The following is a 23,578-nucleotide window of genomic DNA, read 5'->3' as shown; positions in this document are numbered from 1 at the left end:
TACACGACTCCATTCCTTTTTCTCCATTTCATTTCGGGGAAATTAATGCAAAGAGATATCCTTCGTTGCTCTCGCAGAACACTGCGGAACTGAACACATTCTGTTACTATTACTGGGCTTTTTGTTTTTGGTCTCCATAATTATAACCAATATAAATAAATATATTGTTTAAATGAATGCAAATACAACTGACAAGCATTCAACTGAGGTTAATACATACGTTAACAGATGACTTGTTTATATTTTTATCCCAATTCCTCTAGTTCCAAATAAACGGCAGCACAGTCGCTTGAATTCGCGAATTACCTGGCTTCATTTTAATTAACTAAACGATTAAGTATCAAAAATTCAATGTAACCTATTTAAAACAAGGTTGATACTTCGGAATCAATGTATTAACATACACAGGGATCTCGCGTTATCTAGGTTACATTTTTTCAATTACAATATTGAAAGAACATTTCTGTACGTTTTTTTTAAATAATGCTTGTTGCAGCCACAGACCACTAATAAGGTCTAATAATAATAAGCCACAGACCACTAAAAAGAGGTTAGGTGATGTGTGGTTGCAGCCGCAGATATGACGCCAGAAATAAATTATTTATTACATTAATATTTTTTTACTAATATTTCTTATTTTTACTCGTCTTTCTACCTATTTGCTGTTGTATAATTATTGTAAACTCGTAAAGTTGTATTGTCGTAAAGCTTGTGTTTTTATTTTCTCATATTTTTGATTCCCTGTATATTTTCGAGACCTTTCTTGCTTTCCAACAAAATTACTTCGTCGTATTTTATTAAAGAGATCAAAATATAATTATATTTATTCAATGTAATCAATAATAATATCATATTATAATTATTATACATTTAAAAGTTTTTTGAACCTGCAGTGTAGGCAACTCCTAATATTAAAATAAACGGTGCTTGCATACATTGCTGAAAGGATAAATATGAATAAATTCAGTTTAACTATTTAGCAAAAACAAGACAAGAAAAAAAATTAAACTATCTCAATTACAAATACAAAAATGCATTGCATAATAAATGATATACGTTGATTATAATAGAATTAAAATAAAAAACTAAGCCATTTTACCAAAATAAATACCTATATACAGTTTGTAAAAAAAGGACAGAATGAAACATTATTATTAAACAGAATGAAACTTTAATATCGTCCACTCCTTGTGTAGAACTTTTGGTTTTAAAATTTAGTAAAGGAGGCTGCCTGAACCTAAAATAATAAAAAGGTGAAAATGATGAAAGCAAAAAGATTAATATCAAGTATTTAGTTGGAGTTATCTTTTCAAGCACATAATAAAGATTTTCCTGACCTAAATGTTTTGGGAAATTAATTCTTTGTTTAGTTTCTTCCTATTCTTCTTCTAAATTTCGTAGATTTTGTTTTGAATCAGAATTGCGATTCCTTCAATCGTATTCCATCCTCATCGCTTATATTAGGTACTGAAATTTTTTATTATTTGTTTTTAATCCCATTCTTCAAATGTCGGGTTACTCGGTCGCATACTGCATTGTGCCTCTAATTTTTTTTAATAATATCTTTGAATTTCATATTTATTGTAGAATGTTTCTACCTATAGACTACAAGCCCATGGGACATTTTCCAAATTCCATTTGACCTAGCATAAAACACATATAAAGCAATACTATAATATGTAATAATAACTTTAGAAACTATGCCGTCAATTTTTATCGGTACAGGTGACTAAAACTTACCACCCAAGGGTAGGGGGGGCATTTTGGCCAAACATATTTGTATGGCATTTATAACTTAGAGAGGAAGTACAAAAATAATGACCTGCGACCTAATGCCGTACAAAAATATTGGTACCAGAAGCAGGGACAATCTTTAATTTTCGGAAAATTTTTACCACATAATCGGCAATTTGATAGAGTATGGCATTTATGTACACAGTTTTGAATCGTTATTTGGATTACTTTTTCTAGAGTCGTACATATCGGCTGGTCCAAGGGTAAAAAATCTAGGGCACAAAAATGGCTTTAAAAGCATTATAGTCCAGGATATGAGCTGATCATATGAGCTGATTCCGTAGGAAAAAGGTTTCTAATTCGGGTTCTTTACGCCTTCTTGTTCAAAAACGTCCCTTTTATATTAATCAGAAGAAAGCCGGGCAAAATTTTTGGACATAAATTGTTATAAACAATTTTTTTAAAAAAATTCCAAAAATCATCGGTTTTTGTTCCGAGAAACATCTTTAGGTTTCTTGGGTCTATATAAACAAAAAAAAAATCTGTTATCATTTTTCTCTAAAGTTGATAGTTTATTAGTTATAAACAATTTAACATCACAAAAAGGCGAAAATACGCACTATTTAGATTGGAAAATATAAAAATTATTATTTTTCAGGTTGCTAAGTGCCCAAGAAAAGTTCCTTTACTCCAGAAAAATCAACAATTGACCAGATTCATTTAACAAGACAGATCCTCGATAAAACAAGGGATAAGACAGAATAGAAAGAGAGAGATTTAGTACGTAGTGTAACTTAAAATTCATAAAACAAAAATATAAAATTTTGTGAACTAGGAGACCAACTATTCAATGTCATCACCAGACACAAAAGAAAAGGCGAGTAAGAAATAATACTATACTTCGCAAATGTGCTATCTTTTAGATGTAACGATAACAGCCAGTCACAACAAAGAAGGATACAATAAAGAAAAGCTTGTTTTAATAATTTTATATTTATTTTAATTTAAAACTTTCATTATTATAAATGCTCCTCTTTAATAGCATCAGCGATTTTTTCAGCCATTGCCCATATAGCCGCCAGTGGATGACCTCGAACAAGCTTGGGCATCGATCCTGCATCCACTACTCTTAAGCTTGAAATACCATGAACTTTCATATTTACATCAACGACGGAGTTAGAGGCACTAGTTCCCATTTTAGTTGTACTTGCAGGATGGTAAAGAGTTGAAGTGAGGGAGCGGATAGCACAGTACCAATAATCTTTTTCTGATTCTTCTCTTAAGTGTTCGCAATCAGGAGCTTGAGCAACCACAGTTGCATTTATAGCTTGAAGGGGTTCGCTTTTGGTGAGGTTTAAGATGAACTGGATACTCTCGTAGAGAACCTGAATGTCTTCGTCGTTAGCGTCTGATAAATAAGCTGGATTTATAAGTGGAAAATCAGCGGGATTATTCGATTTCAGTTTTAACCAACCCCTGGATTTTGGTTCTAAGTTTATGCAGTACACCAAGAAATCAGTTAACGTATTAAATGTTGAAAATACTGTGGTGTAGTTGTCATTGAGGTTGTAGAAAGTAGCTAAAAAATAAAAAATAGGTTACTGTCTATCTACATGAAAAGTACATGATTGACGAAACGCAACATTCTGCCGTGTAAAGGTAAAAGTCAATAAGTGACATTTTTGTCAAAAATGAGATATTAATGTATCCTACGTAAGTAGTAACTGCTCTTACTTTTAAAAAGGGTTTGGTTATAGTCAACTTATATCAGAACTACCAATGGCAAAAAGCAGTAACTAACAAAGTAACTCTCAATGTGATAATAACAGGCAGTATCCAACGTAATAACTAATTACTGCTGTTTGCCTACACAGAGATCTGGAACATTATTTTTATTGTGAATGAAAATGGCAGTATCTACTTAGTAAAGTAGATACTGCTATTTTTCTTTACATTTTTATTCAAAGTTTGTATTATATCATGACATAAGACAGTATCTTCTCAAATAGGTACTGCCATTTGCGTAAACATCACCTGATTTAAAATCCGTTAAAATAAATACATGACATCGCGCAGAAAGTGTAATTTGCAGTTCCTGGCGGTACTTAGATTTGTTTAGTCTACTATTTGAAGTGTATGTGTAAGGTGTGGTATTTTGGGGAGTGCACCAAAACTATTCAAATAACATGTTTACCTCACGGGGTAAATATTTAGTGTCCTTAATAACACAAGCAGAAGCATCAGATCAAGAAGGTAAATCATGTTTTTTTAAATTTGGATTTAACTCTACATAACTTTAATATTTTAGACCTTTCAATACCTGGTTCATCAGGATTACTATTTAAATGGGAATAAGCCACAATTAAAGGTTAAAATACGTTTATTTAATAATAATAATAATACGTTTATTTAATAAACGTATTTTAACCTTTAATTGTGGCTTATTCCCATTTAAATAGTAATTTATCATATTTCATCATTTCATCCATGTATGTCGCTACCGGAGAGAACATGCTCCTAACCGTTTGTATCTAGCTAACGATATCACAATCCGAAGTATTCATGCTTATTATCTTCAAAAATACCCGGAAAATAAAGTTATTACACCTATCGAAAAGTGGTGTCCGACATGAACATTAGCTTTACAAAATTAGGAAATGATGGGTGCGACTACTGTATGTTGCATATTTAGCATATATAATCTCATAATGAGGCAATAGCCACAGCTGCGAACTGTCTTCAACTTCTAAACATAATCTGTCGTCTCTTGAGTCTGTAAGCATTAAGTTTGAAGGAGCTTGTGCATCTTGCATGAAATAGCTACAGCACTCTGAAAAGGCCAAAAAAGAAAGATTTAAATAAAAGCAGGATATAGTACAGAGAAAAGAGGAAACCAAAGTAGTAAGGAGTGTAGACTTACAGAAAGTTATAATGCTACCAAGGATTCCCGCAAGCCAGAAGACATTTTTTACAAGACGACTTGTGGCTTTTCATCTAACTTTTACATCAATGGCAAACAAGAAGAGTAGAAGCACTAAAAAACATATCAGTCTTGTGTCATAAAGGAGTGGCTGAAAGAAATGCAGAAGAAATTGCATCTGCATATTGTAGAGCTTTAGTTTAAGAAAGAGACGCCGTTAAAGTAATGTATTGGACAGACAATAATTGCTCAGCTCAAAATAAAAGTTGGTGCTAATTCACCATGTTTGTCACAATGGTAAATTCAAAAATGATTGCCACCTCTGAAATTACCCTTAAATATTTTGAGGCAGGTCACACCTTCATGAGTGTGGACTCTGTTCACCACGGTATGGTACAGAGCATGAAGATCACAAATGAAGGAAAAATTTACGACTTCAACGATTTTATCAAAGCTACAGAAAAGTCAACTGGAAAAATATGAACGTAATTTGTTTAATAAATGAAGATGTTTTAAATTGGCAATCTGAAGATTCAAAAGCCAAATAAAAAAAAATGGATGGACTGGCTCAATTTCATTTAGCAAAATTTCAAAGAATATAATTTTCTTAAAGCAAATTTTAAACTAGAAATTCCCAGTAAATTGCGCGATAATTGTAGAGGTGTCCCTAAGCAAAAGAAAGAAGGTATAATTTCGCAACTGTGCCCTTTCATACCTGAAAACAGACGGCATTTTCGGCTTTCATTAAAACAAGATGACGTAGAAGACTAAATAAATTTCGAATAGTTTTTTCAATATTATGTAATTAAGACTTTTTTCTTTATTCTGCATTTTTGTTTTATTTTTAAAACCGATATTTACATAAAGCTGACAATTCTACATTTCTGCTTAAGAAAACAACTTCATTATTAGGGCAAACAGCAGTAAATGCTGAATTTTCAGCCCAAAAACAAGTAACACAATTGTTGATTTAACAAAAATCAGAACATATTTTTTAATGTTTTTTGACGTTTTTCTGCTTAAAATTAAAGGAATAATAAATTGTGTGAAAGAAAAAATCTTAAATTACAAATAACTCAAAACCATTATTTTGGCACTTACTGCTTTTTACCTTGACACGGCAGTATTATTATTAATAGTAATACCACTAGTGATTCAATTTTCGCGATAAGTCTTTCGATTTACTTCTAAACGAAACAGCTTGAAAACACCACGAGTCCGTAGGACGAGTGGTGTTTTCTTTAAGACACTCAGTTGAGTTTAGAAATAAAAGACAGACTTATAAGCCAAATTAAATCACGAGTGGTATTTTATTAGACTATTTCATGAACAAAGTGACAGGTCAAAAATTCAGTAAAATGAGAGGAAGGAATTTATTTAGTCTTTCGTTGTTATTTTCTGCATCTAATTTGTAGTTGCGATCCACACAGAACATCATAAATTGTCTCCATATATAAGATTTAGATTTTCTTGTATTACTCGGTATATTTTCTTCAATGTTTTGGTTTATAACTTCATTTGAAGTACCACCGAAACGACTCATTTTGACGTATACAGCTACAATAATTTTTTTGGCAACCGTCAAACTTTGCTTTGCGATCGGTATCCATGGTTACGTCGTTGAAAACACGAAGCTGATAGACCAATCAGAATTGAAAGACAGTTGGTGTTTTCGCGATAACACAAGCTGTCTTTGGTTTGTGATTGGTCAGATTATGTAAAAATTTTAAGATGAGTGAAATAGTCGAAGGTAATTAATTAGCAGACGTAAGCGACCGCGATGCTATCGGTAACGACGAATCAGAGGTCGAATATCGGAGTGTGGAATGTGATTTAAAAGCCTTTTTCAAAGGGGTAAGTACATGAAACCGGGAGTGGCAAAATTCTATTTAGAAACTAAAACAGATTAAAGTAGCATTTCTCCGTGGAAAACAACAGCAACAAGCATAAGGTCCCAAGTAATTCTAAGACACGTTAGACTGGGCTCTAGAATGCCTATTTTCAAACAGCGAAACTCCAAAGTGTTTAACTTGTGATATAGTAGACAGTATAGTCCATTTCCCAATTGACTGAACTAAATATAACATTAAAAGATGTGTATATGGCATCCCGAATAGCTTGCAAATTGCACTTGATAATTTTGACCTCAGAAAACTAATAGGGTATCTATTTTTGGACAGTTTTTGTGCTGTGCTATCTATATAACACAGTCACAATTATTCTACTGTTATAGCTTAAGGCCAAATAATGCATGCTTTTATATTTATCTTCGAAGTAAAGTACATTTACTTGTCGGAAGTTGCAACTATATTAAAACGGTAGAGCAGACTTTTACTTAAATAAACATATAAACTAAACTAGATAAAGATACTAAACCATCGTATTCTATTTGTGTTTACAACGTTATTTTTTATGTTATTTTGTTTCAATTATACACAAAGGTAAATCAAATAGTCTGCTTTTTGTTGGCATTAATGAAAATTACATTAATTTAAATATATATATATATATATATATATATATATATATATATATAATATATATATATTTAATCTAACCTATAAATTGTGAAGAACAGCGAAAGATATGTGTTGCTACAATTATTTCTACAAGGAAACGTAGAAGGAAAACAAGGACCAATAAGGCGAAGGATTTCCTGGCTAAAAAATCTTCGTACGTGGTTCAACACAACAACCACAAATCTTTTCAGAGCAGCAGTTTACAAAATACAGATTTCCATGATGGTCGCCAACAACCGAAACGGATAAGCACTACAACAAGAAAAACACTGTACAGCTTTGGAATAAGGAAAATTGGTAAAATAAAATATTCACGATCATTTTTTTATTTCAGAAATGACTGGAAGGGGCAAAAAGCATAAATCTTGGTCAGCTGCAGCTATGCTAGAGGCTGTAGAGGCCGTAAAAAAGGAATGCAATGGTGTATTAAAAAGCTTCCCGCGTCCGAAATCAACATTAGAGGACTATGTAAAAAAGGCAATTCACCAAGTTCTCCTGGCTGGAGACCTGTGTTTCCATTAAGCTTGGAAAAACATTTGGTTTCCTATTGTTTGAAGATGAATAAGTGGTATTATGGTTTGACAACACAGGACACCAGACGGTTAGCTTATCAACTTGTATTGCAAAATGGTAGTTCCCATCCATTTTCAAACGAAAATGCTACAGCGGGTAACAAATGGCTTAAAGGATTCTTAACACGGAAGTCTACGCAAGCCTCAGGGCTTTTTCAAAGTAAGAATAAAGGGCTTTACGGAAGAAAACGTAACACCTTTATTTAGTTTGCTTGATTCCGCTCTGAAGAAAAGGTTTTTCCCAAAAGGTAAGAAGTAAGTTCCCGTGACTGCTGCTGAGAGATTTTCACTAGTCACTGTAGGGTTCTGTATGAGCGCAATTAGTGAATTTGTCCCACCTCTGTTTGTGTTCCCCCAGAAAACAAGAAAGCTGAGTTGTAAGATAATGCTCCGCGCGGATCCATAGAGCATGTCATCCATCAGGCTTCATTTAACAAAATATATTCACACAGTAGACTAAACATATTATTTTGCATGTGAATCCAACGAAAGATGATCCTGTAGTACTTGTTTTGGATGGACACTACAGCCATACAAGAAATCTTAAGTTGATTGAAACAGCTAAGTTTAATCATTTGACGATTGTCTGCATTCCTTGTCATAAATTAAATGAGTTGGAGTTTAAATAGGTTGGAGCCTTTAAATTAAGCATTCATGTCCCCTTTAAAAGCATATTACTCTTAGAAAATACAATTATGGCTTAAACATATCGCTATTCGCAATATAACATATTTCCAAATATGTCGCCTTATGTGTGGAGATTATCTAAAATGCGCAAATGCGGAGATAGTATTTCTCGCATGTCAATTTCACTATAGAAAGGTAAAGAGACAGAAGTCAACCAACTCAAAGAAAGCTCAAAGAATTAGAAAAATGTATGGAAAGCATAGACAGAACACTAGGAAAAAATATAGAAACCGCACATTTAAAAAATTTGCAAGAGAGAGGGCCGCTTAAAGCAACAAATGAAGAAAATATATTATAATCAAGATTGTAAGATCGGAAAAGTAAGTCCATTTTCATCATGTAGTGGGACTGAAAATGGAACATCAGGAAATGTAGATCAGGGTAATAAGAAAGGAAAATAAGGTTCAAGTTATGTGATTACCAGCACGCCATATAAGAACTAACTTGAAATTAGCAAGTTAGCATAAAATAGAAGGAAAGAAGGGAGATATTATAAAAGAACAAAAGATTGAAAAACAGTGCAGGAAAGCCTAAATGTAAGGGCAAAGCTACATTAGGAAATAACAAGTCAGTCAAGCGGAAAGTTCGAGACTCTAACGCGTCCTATTATTCAAGATGACGACTTTGACATGGATGCTAGTGATGAAAATGTAAAATATATGTTTTGATGTGGATTTTTTTTCGGCGGATACCAAGGAAGAAAGGTGGATCAAGTGAGAGTCTTGTCAACGATGGGCGCATGAGGATCGTACCAATAATCTAAAAGGAGGACGTATATATGCGATTTGTGTTTGGAAAAGTAAATGGTGATATAATTTTTCTTTATAATATACCTAAATAAATAAAGTTTACGTTCCTAATGTTTGCATTTTTTGATTCTACTTAAATTACTATTCGAAAATAAGATCCCAGGGTGTCCGAAATTAGGCAACCAATTTTTAATACGTCCAATTTGCACTTTTTTTAAATTTATATATTTTATACTGTCCCGTCCTAACAAACATTCTAATTGTTTATATTTTTTCGATTTACTGTGTATAAACTTGCAAACAAGAGACTGGAACAAACAAAATTTGTCATAGCAAATTTTAAACAAACTATAACAATACTTTTGTGATGAAATTAAAACCTTAGAAATCAATAGCCAACCCATATTTATACTGGCTATTTGATTATTTTCTGATTTTAATTATGTGTGTACATTTGTTCTAAAACAAAGTCATCTTTCCAGAAAATAATACAAAATATTTGGGCTTTCTCAAATATTGTACATTGCAAAAATATTTAAGTATCAGCAACATTTTTTGTTAAAGACGGTATATTATGAATAATAATTTAATAGAAAAATAACGTACTAGTAAACAGAGTTGCCTACTTTTGTGCGTTCAAACGCCTTTAGCCAACTTTACCGCCATCTATCTAGAACTGTTATAATCGTAATAGTACTACAATAGACCTACTTTGCAGATCTCTATTACGAATACGTAAAACTTATTTTTAAATACAAAGACTATAATGAATTCAGTGACTGCTTATCTAATCTGGGTATAAATTTGGTTTATTCAATTTGGTAACGTTCTGTTTTAATATTTATTTTTAGAATTTAGAATTTAGAATCTTCAGTTGTCAAAAGATTATTCGATCTCTGATTGACTGAAAAATACAGGTTACCATTTAGTAAGAGTCTTAAGAGAGTCAAATTTAATACAACCAACATAATAATTAATATTTATAGATAAAATATTAAAAGAAAATAAAAAGTTAGGTAATTGGTCTAACAGAAAACAGAAAACCTATTAACAGAAATTAGACCAGAATATGTGACAACATCATAACCAGAAATATTTACTTTATTACAATAAATAATACAGAGGCGAATGGGGGAATATTGCGCACCCAAACCAAAATTGTAGGGGAGATCGGGAAAATTCTGAGCACCTTAGGGAAAGTACCTACTTACAAAAATTTTTCTCTGTTCACACAAACTTCCATTATTTACCTACATACTGAAACTTGTATCTATTGGAAACGTTATTCCCATAAAAAAAGGTTTAAAATTTTACGGATTTTTAAGGAAAAAAAAATTACTTTAATAGCCCGGTATTTTCCTAAATACGGGGCAATTCTGTAAAAAAATTAAATAAAGCTGGATGCGAAAAAAAATATTGTCATAAAGCAAATATTGTAAACAAAACAAATTTCCTTAAGACAAAATTAAAAAAACACATTAAAAAATATTTTTTTACTGTCGTCCGTTCGACCTTGGCACACATATCGCACGTTTAATTAAGTACAGAATCCTAACCACTACATTCTGAATGAGCTCAATTCAAATACGTTACACAACGGTACCAAATTTCTTTGTCTCGTCCAAATTCACCGCACAAAAAACATTCCTCTTATTCTAATGTTAGATCTACATCATCTAATTTATCATCATCACAAGGCTTACTCTCATCATAACTCTCAGACTCTGAATCATTAAAATGTAAGTTTCTAACTCCCGCGTTCTTGCTAACAGGTCCTTTCTTTGCTTTATTAACCAGTTTTCCTACGGTTCCCGTCATTCTTTTCCTTCTTTTTCTTAGGGTGCGTTGGCGATCATTCTGGCTATGATGAGTTTGTTGGTTGCTATATGGAATAGTTGTGTTGAGGTCTTTCTATACCATGCTCTCAGGTTAGCAGGCCAGGATATTCTTCTTCGTCCTGGGGCCCTTTTTCCTTCAATTTTACCTTGCAAAATTGCTTTGAAATATCTCATATCTGCCTTCTTTTCCTGGTTTCAGTTTTTCGACCTCTTTAACTTTTTTCTTAAGATTTCTCTTTCATTGTTTTGTTTCAAATTGAATTTTTAGTGGCGTGGAAGTGAAAATTTGTGAGTGTTGTTTTGCACGTTAGTACTTTTCTTTACAACTGTGGAAGAAGGGGCGCTAAGTTTTCAATAGATACCCTAGACTGAGTTTTAACATTTTCTGACGTTCCAGGTCGGGATTAAGCTCGCTAATTCCATTTCCATTTGGCAATATTAGATGGAGTCTTGTTCATAGCTTCACCACCTCTCAATGGTCCCGGTTGGGGTTTGGTATTTTTAGGTGGAGTTCTTTGCAGGGGTTCGTCACATCTCGACGGTATGTTTTGTGGTGTCGTTCTGTGCTCAACTAATTTACATCCTACTGCTTAACAGCACTGTCATCGTTAGTATGGTCGGTTTTATATTTAAGTTCATTACAATGTGTATATCTGAAACTTCAGTGTGATTTACTGAGCTCAAATCACCTTTAGAGAATTTATTAGGATCTATGGGCCATATTCCAGCAACACGGAACCCGGATATTCCTTTGTCTAAAATATGTGATCTGAGTATGAGTTTTGAGATACAAGTCGCACTCACGGTTTAAAGCATTCCTTATGGGTCCAAAAACAGTTAGGTCAAGAGGTTAAAGCCTGTGTGAGGTATGAGGGGGAAGTGAAACCATAACAATTCCGTGTGATCTGCAGTAAGTAAAGGGTATTTTTTTTAGAGGTATAGAGTTTTGAAATTGAATAAAACAAAGATGATTTTTATAAATTGACATTAAATTGACTTTATTCGAAAGATAATATTTTGGCATTATAATTTAAATATGATTTCTGCCATATGACCGTTATGGCTGGCTCTGACGTAATCTAATCTGGATGTCCAATTTTCGATCACTTTTTCCAATATTTGTCGCCGTATATCGTGTATTGACCAGGTGGTCAATCGTTTCATGGTTATCAGCGTAGATTAGCACCTTCACATATTCCTACATAAATCAGTCTAGCAGTGTTAAATAGCACGATTTTGAAGCCGAAACGTGAAAATATGCAGTTATCAAACGTTTCCTTTAATAAATCAATTGTAGCACGAGCTGTGTGACATGTTGCACCATCCTATTGAAAGGACAGCTCCTGTACATCATGATTGTTTCATTGGGGAATGAAAAAGGCAGTAATCATGGCTCTATAGGGCTCAACACTGACTCTGACGTTCTAGCCAGCATCGTTTTTAAAAAAGTATGGTCTAATGATTCCACTAGACCATAAAGCAGACCAAACAGTCAGTTTTTCTGGATGTGATGGTTTCCCAACATACATTTGAGGATTATCTTAACTCCAGATAGTGTAGTTTTGTTTGTTAACGTAGCCATTTAACCAAAAGTGAGCTTCATCGGTAAACAAAATTCGCATATGAAAATCGGAATCCACGGCAATCTCATTTTGGACCCACTCACTGAATAAACGAATCTATGCCTTACTAGATTATGGTGTACCTTCAATTCTTGCATGAGGTGGATTTTGTAAGCACGCAAAGCAAGATCTTTCTGCAAAATCCCTCCATAAAGTGGATGATTCTAATCTGATTCTGGTCTTCCTGTATGCTACGCTCTTCAACAGCAACAATTTTATCTGTACGACGTATCTGTGGATGCATATTATCATTTAGAGTAAACGTGCTGCAAAAAGGTTAAATGGTTAATTGAATTACTTACTCTGATAGACCATTACGTTGACCATAAAATAGACGTAGTGCGCGATACGTTTCTCAAACAGAACCACAATTTTCAAAATCAATTTGTACAATTTTGAAGCGTTGTTCAGGCGTCAAATCTATTCATGCTGAAATGCCAAACCAAACTTAACATAAGTCACTTCAGAGCTGTTAAAATGGCCAACAGTTAAAAAAGTGTTACCAACTTACATTTCTATAACTCTAAAAAACACCCTTTATATAACTCCAAAGAAATGTGACACATGGTTATCCAATATAAGAAGCACTGGATCGTCTTTAGAGGACTTTGTATGCTGACAAAAATATTTTATCTAGTCGAAAGTAACTCTTTATTTATTCAACCCTTTTTTTAACATCTGTACATTGCTTTAATGGGGACTCCTCTCATTAATTGTGGATTTATACGTAGTCGAGGAAATATGAACATAGGAGAGACAAACTGTCCTAAAGCATTTGCAGCTCATACTATGGTATCATTTTTTCCTCTTAACCAAGATATTACAGATACCTACTACTTGTTTTTAACCTTTTGGTGCCAAAATTTCTGATAATTTTTGGAACGTTTCATCTACATTAAAAAATTTTACTCTCAGGAAATTTGAACTGTTCCATGACTGTGAGCAGATTGTCAAAGAATTGTTCAACCGCATCTTTATTAAATGCAGACATGAAGTTTTGACTGTTAACTTCTGGTTTTCTAATACTAATGCAATTACTATTTTTCTTGGAAATAAGCCACAATTTAAGTTTAAAATAAGTTTATTGAGGTTTCAATTTCCCTCGTTTTCAAAATTCAAAACATTATTAATGGCATTTTGAATTTTGGCTTAAGCCTGTAAGAGTCTCTTAAACAGGAAACCTATCTCTTGTTTATGGAGCTTCTTCATACACATGATGCTATCTGATATCTAGGTAAAAAATTATGGAAATTACTTGACATTGGATAAGTCCACTTTAAGTAAAAAATATTAGGTAAACAATACGAGCTCTTGACATAATGTCGAGAAAATATTCATGGCGCTGTGCTGGACGCCTTAGCTCGTCAACAACCGGTTTAAAGTTTGAACTAGTAACGATTTTTTTAATAAAGAATCATTAAATACCTATCTGAAAAGTTGCTAACAATTTTAACATATCGATTAGCTCATGATAATATGCAATTCTGTGAGCACAAAACTTGTAACAACGAAGTATGTGCCGAAATTGCTAAATGAACCATTTGTTCAAAAGAACCATCGCATGAAAATGGCATTCTTCATATTCCAAAAACTGAAAGAAAAACTAAAAAGGGGCTAAATTTGACACAATTAATATTTGTAAAATATGTAGTGTTTATATAAATATTTTATATATTTCGTTTCATTATTAATATTAATAACCTAATAATCTTATTTAAAAACTAATTTCGTGACTTTAATATTCCACGTTAAATTGACTAATTCATATGTTTATCGTTATAATGGCCAGATGTCAATAATTACCCAGAATGTCCGAGAAAACCCAAAATGCTTGTAGAATATCGATTTTCTGAAAGTTTTCCCTAATTTATTGCATTTCTGAAGAAGGGGAATGCATATGCAATTTTGTATTATGAGATAACAGCTTAAAAATTTAATTTATAATGGTGCACCACTCGACTTCAAAATATCTCCAGATAAATTCGCCCCTTACCGCCACTAGCTAAAAGTGTTTTTCCCACACATTGAGCAGAATAAAAGAAGACTTTGTGATTGCATCTAGAGCAATCTCTAGAGCGCGTGTATAGTTTAACGTCAAAGAATTATTTTCTTCTTGTCGTCGTTGCAGTGCACACTGCACGCTTTAATGCTGAATTTTCACCTGTCAACTCTAACCTCTCATAGGGTAAGTGCTCTTCTTTGTTGAATTGATAATGATTTATGAGTTATGCTACTCGGTTTTAATTAATTAATCAGCTATTTCTGATGTTTTAAGGATTTCAGTCCAGAAAAAAACTGTATTCTAATTGTATTATAAATTTATATGCTTCATAAATGTATTGGACTTCTAAAATTGCTTTGTTCGGGTATAAGGTGATACGCTGCAATTCATTTAAACGATCTACAGGGGGTGTTGAACTACATGTTCAGGATTACCTTAAGTGTACTGCTGCTTAAACTTTTGTTAAAGAAGATAATGTTTGGTGCAATTATTTAAAAGTATCATCAATTGTATTTTTCTTGGTGATTTGAATTTGAATTTTTTAAGTACTAGCTTCTACACCCAGAAAATTAAAGCAATGTTTGTACAATGTGGCATTAAGCAGTTAGTAACATATGTTCTTGTTAATAAGGATCTGATTAGTTGTTTTGTTCATTCAACTTCCAAGTTGAGTGATCATTTAAAAATATCGGTCAGATTTAGTAATAGTTTTCAAAATTTTAATGTCTCTAGTAAACGTTACAGAGGTCTTAACGAGAAAAAAATGTATCAAATTCAATAAATGTTTTTTTTTCTTGTGATTGGGATTTAGATTCTACTGATATCAATACTATTTATAATAAAATTTTATCAAACAGTCTGTCATAAATAAGATAGCACCTATTTAAACATGTCAGATTAAAAGTAACATACCATTATTTGATAATATAGTTAATGATTAAATTAAAATTAGGGACAAGTTGTACAAAGATTTTAAAACTGCTAACGTAAGCGATAAAAATTTCAAATGGGAGAATTTTAAAAGAGCAAGAAATGTGGTAGTTAATATGTTTAAAGCAAAAAAAGAACAATATTATTTTGATCAAATCGATAGATAACTCTAGACTTATGTGGAAAACGCTAAAAATACTAATTGCCAATAATTGTCAAAAATTCCCTTATCGCTTTGAATTTAAGATTCAGAATCAGTTAAGCATTCTGAGTGACAAAGTTAAAATGGTGCGTCAGTTTGGTGAGTATTTCGTCTCTAGTATTCGACAAATTTTTGAAACTATCGACTCCGAAAAATTATGGGGTTATGATAATCAGAATATGTATCCCAGTATTCATGAAATTAGGTTCCTTTTAATCAGTGACTTAGCAGTCATGGTTAAGTCGTTAGGTAATAAGAGTAACATTAATGAAATACTAAACTTCAAAATTTTGTAAATAACTTGTGGTCACATTATCTAAAATTTTATAAATACTTCTCTTAGATGATCAAAAATTCCAGATTTATTTAAAATCAGTACAGTTGTTTCAATACCAAAAGTTAACCCTTATCCGGAAAAGGTGTGTCCATCGGACACACTTACAGATATGTTACTATATATTTCAAAAATCACAGTATATTATTACCTCAAAAATTAGGACTTTGTTAGCTTTAAAGTAAACTTATTGGAGACAACAACTAAATATTTTAAGCTAATCAAAATATAATATAAAAAAATAAAATTATTTTTACTGACGTAACCGGACGGACACAATTTGCTATTCGATGCGGTTACGCCACTGGTCATCAATATTTATCGACTGTCGGTCACGTGAAGTACTAAACAAGCTATGACTAGTTTGACTAGTAATTTATAAGTAAGTATAAAATAAAACGTAGATTGAGACTAGTATACTTCATGATACAATTTCAGCTCTTGAACATTGAACAACACATCAGAAACAGTCAACCAGCAATGTGTGTTGCTAAAGATAAAACTGAGTGGTGATCACAACCTTTTCCAAGTGGACGAACACGAGTTCATAATTTAGTAAAAGAACCACTACACAAAGTTCTATTTCCACATGGAACATGCATTGAAGACCCACTAGACATATTTCGCTTATATTTGACTGAAAATGCTGTGGATGACATTGTCCGTTACACCCATCTAGAGGCTCATCCTGTATTGCAAAATAAACCATGTAAGTCCTACGATAGAATTGAAAAGTGTGCTTTCTTTGGTCTCCTGTTTACCGCCGGACGTCTGAAATCAAACTGTGAAAGTTATCAAGCTTTGTGGAATTCAGTTTATGGACCACAGATTTTTCTAGCCATTATGGGTATAAATCGGTTCAAAGAGCTTTTGCGCTTTATTCGTTTCGACGACAAAACGACAAGATCCAAAAGACGTAAAAAAGATAAACTAGCTGCTATACGGGATATATGGGATCAAGTACTAGGAAATTTGAAAAAGCATTATTTGCCAGGACGAAATATAACAATCGACGAGCAGTTGATTCATTATCGTGGAACATGTTTATTCAAACACTATATTGCCTCAAAACCCGACAAGTATGGAATAAAAATATTTTGGGCATGTGATTCAGAAACTTTTTATCCTCTTAATGCGATTCCCTATCTCGGCAAAGAAGGAAATCAAGTAGCAACTGGTTTGGTACGTAAAACCAACAGAAACGTAACATGTGAGAACTATTTTACGGACTTAGATATTACTTATAATATGCTATCTAATGGTTTAACAAGCTAGCACAGTTAGAAAACATAAAAAGTTTATTCCTCCTGAGTTTCAACCATGTAAGAACAAGGAGCCATTGTCTTCTACCCTGTCTTTCTACCAAGGAGCCATTGGTTTTACAAAATAGGCAACATTGGTATCATACGTGCCTAAGCCTATTAAAAGTGTCAGTGTTGTCAACAATGCATTACTCGAATAAGATTAGAGAGGAGATGAACCATAACCCAGAGATTATAATTCTCGACTATAATAAAACAAAAGGTGGAGTTGACTCGCTCGACCCGATAGTGGATCAATATATGTGCAAACGTAAAACAAACCCGCATTGGATTTTCGCATATTTTATGAATATGTTAGATGTATGCTGTCTATCATCTTATATTATTTGGATCAACCCACATTCAAACTGGAATATAATAAGACACAAAAAAAGACGTATATTCATAATTGAAATAGCAGAACAACTTATAAAGCCCCATATTATCCGCAGATCGAACGTAGGACTGTCTAAATCAACCAGATTCCTTATGGCAAACTTTGCAGGAGAAGCAGCTGCCACTACTGCACCACCTCAGTCAACACAGAAAAAAAGATCTTACTTATATCCATTAAAAAAATCAAGAACAGAAAAACAAACTTGTAATAGTTGCAGCCAGAACATTTGCAACGAGCACAGCAGTGTAAAACATGAGTGTATTAGTTGCCTAAGAAAGTAATAAAATGTCGTATCATTGTAGATACTTTAGAATTATAGGTTAAGATTTGCGTTGTTTTTTAGTTTTTATAGACCAAGCACTCACTAATTATTACTTTATTATCTAAAAATAAAAATTCAAAAGAATTGTCACATATTTTAATAATTATAACATAAAATACCATAATATTGTTACAATGTGTCCGACGGACACACTCTATCCTACTACGTCAGAAAAAATAAGTGTCCGGATGAGGGTTAATAATACTACTAAGGCGGATGAATTTAGAATACTTTCGCCCATTGAGAAATTATTAAATTTGGTAGTATATGATTAACTCATGGATCACGTTGATAAAAATAAAATCTTAATGAATAGCCAGTCAGGTTTTCGTAAAAAGTATTCCTGCGAAACTGCACTGCAACTTTCACTTTTTAAATTCAGGTCTTAATTACAATGATAATTATGTAGTAGTAATATTCCTTGATTTAAAGAGAGCTTTTAAAACTATCAATCGTAATGTACTTCTCACTAAATTAGAAACCATTGAAGGAAATGTTTTTGAATGGTTTAAAAATTACTTATTGGATAGAAAGCAACAAGTAAGAATTGATGATATAACTTCATCTGATATTAGTATTAATATTGGGGTACCTTAAGGTAGTGTCTTAGAACCCCTTTTGTTCATATTGTATTTAAATGATATAAACTTCTTTGTTAAATGTAATATCTCTAATTTGTATGCAGATGACACCCTACTTGCATGTTGTGATTCAAACTTAGAAAATGCTGTATCTAGTATGAACTCAGCATTGCAGTCTGTTAGTAAATATTTAAAGATCAACAAACTAAAGTTAAATGTGTTAAATACGAAGGTCCATATTAAATATAAATACTCAAATATTGATATAAGTACTAATAATCTTCAAATTGACAATGATAAACTAGAAATCATCACAACAATTAAGTACCTTGGTTTTCAATTGGTTAATTTTTTGCCCTTTAATGACCATTTTAACTACATATTAAAAAAGATTTCTAAGATCAAGAATATCTAAAAATTTGTCAACTTTAACTAAAATCACAGTTTCCACAATTACCCTACTCAAGGTAATTGCAATTTACATATTATGAAAACAAAAAGGACGGCTTCAAGAAACTCTTTGTTGTTTAGTTTAATTTTTTTAATAAGCTTCCTCAAACAGTTAAAAGTTGTTCATATGTAAAATGTTTAAAAGCAAATTAATGGACCATATTAGAAGCACCAATAGTTAGGCAGTTGTTTTGTAATAAGTGTATTATAACCTAGAGCTAATAGTTTGAATTGGACAAAAGGGATATTAAAATAAAGGTGAGTAAAATATCTGATTGGCGTTAAAAACGTAGGTCACAACCAATACGGGATAATTATGATAGCATTGTGGCCAACGTTAACTGTCTTGTAGACATATGGTCGAATAAAGTGCGTGCATATAAAAATATTCACTAGTTTTAACATAAAATGCTTACCTGGTGGTACACTAGTCGGATTGTTAATAGTTAGGATTTCAACATTGGGGGGTTCGACTCCTGGGTTTTTAGTATTAATAAAAGCAATATTGTCAGCTGAAAAAACGGTAGTGTAATATCCCAAACCTTTCTTCCAAAGCTCCAAATTAGACCTGACAGTACCAGGATCTGCAGTAAGATTTGTCCTTATATACAATCCAACGTAGACTGGATGATCTACTAATTCAACTCCAACAGGCAAGTCTTTAACTACTTCTATTCCTAATTCTTCCAATTCATTTTTAGGTCCCACTCCACTAAGCATAAGAAGTTGGGGACTGTTGAGTGGTCCAGCTGAGAGGATTACTTCCCTACTAGCGTGAGCTTTGTATAGCTTTCCATCTTTAACAAATTGTACTCCTGTAGCTTTTAGGTTAGAAAAAATAATATTAGTAGCAAATGCATTTAGTACAACTTTTAAGTTATTCTGTGTATTTAGAATTGGTGAGAGAAACGCATTTCCTGCTGTAACTTTTGTGTTAAAGGCTACAGTCCATTGGAATTTGGAGATACCGATTTGATTTTTTCCGTTATAATCAAGGCTGTTTAGACCTGACAATTGACTTGCCTTCAAGTATGCATCATAATCTAAGGGATTGGGGTATGTATAGTTGACTCGAAGTAATCCATCGGTACCATGATAATCTTCTTCGTAGTCTGGTATTTCGATTTTTTCAGTCTTCTTAAAATATGGAAGAACGTCATCGTAACCCCAACCATCTAAACCTAATCCTTCCCATTCATCAAAATCTGCTCTGTTACCTCTTGCGTACACACTGTCTCCTATGATTGATGTTCCTCCTAGGCCTTTTCCTGTCGGATAAACGCATTGTTTGTTTGCCATCCCTAGAAAATATTTACTTTTATTACTTAAATTCAATTAATAAGATAAGATAAATTTAAAAAATATATGGTCGTGGTAAATTTTATTGATAAAAATAATAAAATTACAGTATATTTGTTACAAGAAAAAAGTGTAAGAGATATTTCAAAAAGATAATGAATAGATATCTTAAAAAACAATTATAGAAAATCAGATATAAATGATAAATTTGTGAATTAAAAAACATATCGCAGGTACTTCCGAAGGAAATATCCGTTAAAAATTTTTTCACCAAAAATAATAACTATTTGATAAGTCTAACAATAAAAACACTGAAAAGTTTTGTTTTCAACACTTAAACAAAATTTATTATCACTACAGCTGTTTTGGCAGAGTGCCTTTCTCAAATAACCTATTTTTGGTATGCGTTTACACTTTCTAGTCTTCAACTGAATTAAGTTGAGGAGCGAAGAATTGTTTGTTTCAAATTGGACATTCAGAATTAAATCAGTATTTTTAATTTTTATTTCCATAGATTCTAAAAAAGATAGCTTAAGGCCATTATTTTGAATATGAAAATTTTAAATTGGTTATTAAAAGAATGATTATGGTCTAGAAAGTAAAGTGCGTGATTAAACCGTAGTCATTTTTTTAATGACTAATTTTAAATTCTCCACATTCAAAATAAAGGCCTTCTTCTTCTTCTTTTTATACAGACATGACTCTATTTGTTCTTCAATGTGCCTCCAGCTATTTGTTGGCATTCAGCTTATATGATCGTCCATTCTACTTTTCTATTTCTTACCCAGTTCTTGATGTTCTCCACTTTGCATCTACGTCGTATATCTGTACTTCTAGCCCTATCCCATAGTATCTTACCATTAATTTTTCTGTGTTTTCATCTCTGCTGTTTCTAACATATTTTGTCCTCTCTATGTCGGGTCTTGTTTCTCCCGCGTATGTCATTATTGGTCTGATGACTGTTTTGTAAATTCTGCCTTTCGTTTCTTTCTCAATATTTTTATTTCTTCATATTGTTTCATTCAGGCATCCTGCGGTTTTGTTTGCTCTATTTACTTGATCTTCCACTTCGGTTTCGAGCTTTTCGTAGCTAGAAAATGTGATGCCTAGATATTGTTCTATTATCTGACCTTCCAGCTCCAATTTACACCTTAGGAAATTTGCTGTTGTAACCATGCATTTTGTCGTTTTTGGGGAAATTAACATGTTAAATTTTCTGGTGGTTATATTAAATTGGTGCAGCATACGTTATAAATCATCTTCACTTTGGGAGAGTAGTATTGCGTCGTCTGCATAGCAGTTTACTTTTTATATATTTATTTTTCATATTATAAGTTCTTTTTCTCCCATTTGGTATTTCTTTTTTAGTTTTTACTTTTTTATTATTTCATCTAGAATCAGGTTAAACAATAGAGGACTCAGGGAAACTCTCTATCTTATCCAATTGCCTGCTTCAATATGATCGGTTAGTTCTTCTTCTACTTTTACTTTTATTGTGTTGTTTTGATAGATATGATCGTTTTGATTATTCCTAGAGGTATCTCTCTTGCGTACAGTAAGTAGATAACATATTTTAATTTGACCCGTTTAAATGCCTTCTGAAGGTCCACGAAACTTAGATATGCCGGTTTTTTGTATTCTAATGATTTCTCTTACACTTTCCTCATTATAAATATAGCATCGGTCCATGATCTTTCCGACCGAAAACTTTTTGTTCTCCTGCTAGTGTTATAATTTCATTCAGTTTATTTGTTATCACTTTGGTTGTTAATTTTATTGTTGTGTTTAATAAATTAATTCCTCTGTAACTTTCCGGGTCCGATTAGTCCTCCTTTTTGAAGAGAGGTATTGGGATGTTTGATCTTCATTCTTGAGGAATTCCGTTTTGTTCTATTATTTTTTGGATTAGTCTTAATAGTTATTTGGTCAAATCTGTTCTCCGTACTTTGAGAGTTCGTTCGGTATTCTGTCCGTTCCTGGTGATTTTCTATTTTTTAATTTCCTTAATGCTTCCGTTACCTCTTACTCCTCAATATTAATTATTTTCGTTTGTCGTCACCTCTGGTTTTCGTGGTTCATTATCATCACCTTTAACAAACGGGGTCTACAATATTAGTCTACATCTGTTTCCTTCTGAATGTGTTTTATTTTTATTAGTTCTTTCATCTCTTTTCTTTGTTCTGTGATTATTCTCCATATTTCTTTTTGTGTTCCGTAGAAGTCGTGTTCCATCTGTTTAACGAAGCTCTGCCAGTGTTCCCGTTTTATTTATCTAACTAAAGTATTCGTTTCATTTCTGATTCGTTTATAGTGGTTGTATACCTGTTGTGTTTGTTGTGTTCTGTACTGTAAAAAGGCTTTTTTCTTTTCATCACATTTTGTCTTCACTTACTCTCTAAACCGTGGTGTTTTCTTTTTTAATATGTTCGTTATTTTCGTTGGTCTTCGTTATTTTTCTCTCTCTATGTGATTCTGTTGCTGCATTAATTATGTTATTTTTGAGTCCAGCTTTCCTCGATGTTATCTTTGTCTAATATTTCATTCCCAGCGATCTTCTTTGATATTCTTTTCTTATATAAGTATTCCGTGAATTCCGTATTTAGTCCTTCGACTTTGATTTTTGTTTGTGTTGGCGCCACTCTCTTGGGGGGAAAGTAATTCAGGACGATTCTTATTTTACATAATACTAGGCTAGGTCGCTACCTACATCTGCTGAGTTGAGGCATTTTACGTCGATTATTTTCGATGGATGTATATCTCGGTTGGTTATAACATAATCTATTGTAGATCTTTGTCCACGGATGTTATTAAATGTATTTATGTGTTGGTCTTTGTTGCCAAAAAATGTGTTGTTTATTCTTAGTTCGTTATTCGTGCAGAAGTTTATCATCAGTTCTCCATTTTCATTTTTGAAATCGTCGTTATTCTTCTTCTTTAAGTTCCATCTTCTATCGAAGGTTGGAAATCATCATGGCTATGCGGACCATGTTGACTGCCGCTCTAAAAAGTTGTGCACTACTGCATTCAAACCATTTCCTTAATTTCTTAAGCCGGGATATTCTTCGTCTTCCCACATTTCGCTTTCCTCGGATTTTGCTTTGCATAATAAGTTGTAATAA

General features: G+C 32.6%; 1 protein-coding gene across 1 annotated transcript in view; it reads right to left on the bottom strand.

Annotated features, from left to right (window-relative positions):
- Positions 1–2,704: 2,704 nt before the first annotated feature.
- Positions 2,705–23,578, bottom strand: part of LOC140445343 (glucose dehydrogenase [FAD, quinone]-like) — a 34,764-nt gene continuing 13,890 nt past the window's right edge. The window contains exons 3-4 of the mRNA XM_072537315.1: positions 19,577–20,461; positions 2,705–3,313 (exon numbers count right to left, since the gene is read on the bottom strand). Coding sequence (XP_072393416.1) covers positions 2,754–3,313; positions 19,577–20,461 — 1,445 coding nt within the window. The 3' untranslated portion in view covers positions 2,705–2,753. The remainder of the gene's footprint in view (positions 3,314–19,576; positions 20,462–23,578) is intronic.

This window comes from Diabrotica undecimpunctata, chromosome 7 (assembly GCF_040954645.1).
Source record: "Diabrotica undecimpunctata isolate CICGRU chromosome 7, icDiaUnde3, whole genome shotgun sequence".
Lineage (NCBI taxonomy): Eukaryota > Metazoa > Arthropoda > Insecta > Coleoptera > Chrysomelidae > Diabrotica > Diabrotica undecimpunctata.
Note: the sequence above shows the minus strand (reverse complement) of the source record. Positions and strands in the feature narration are given on the sequence as shown.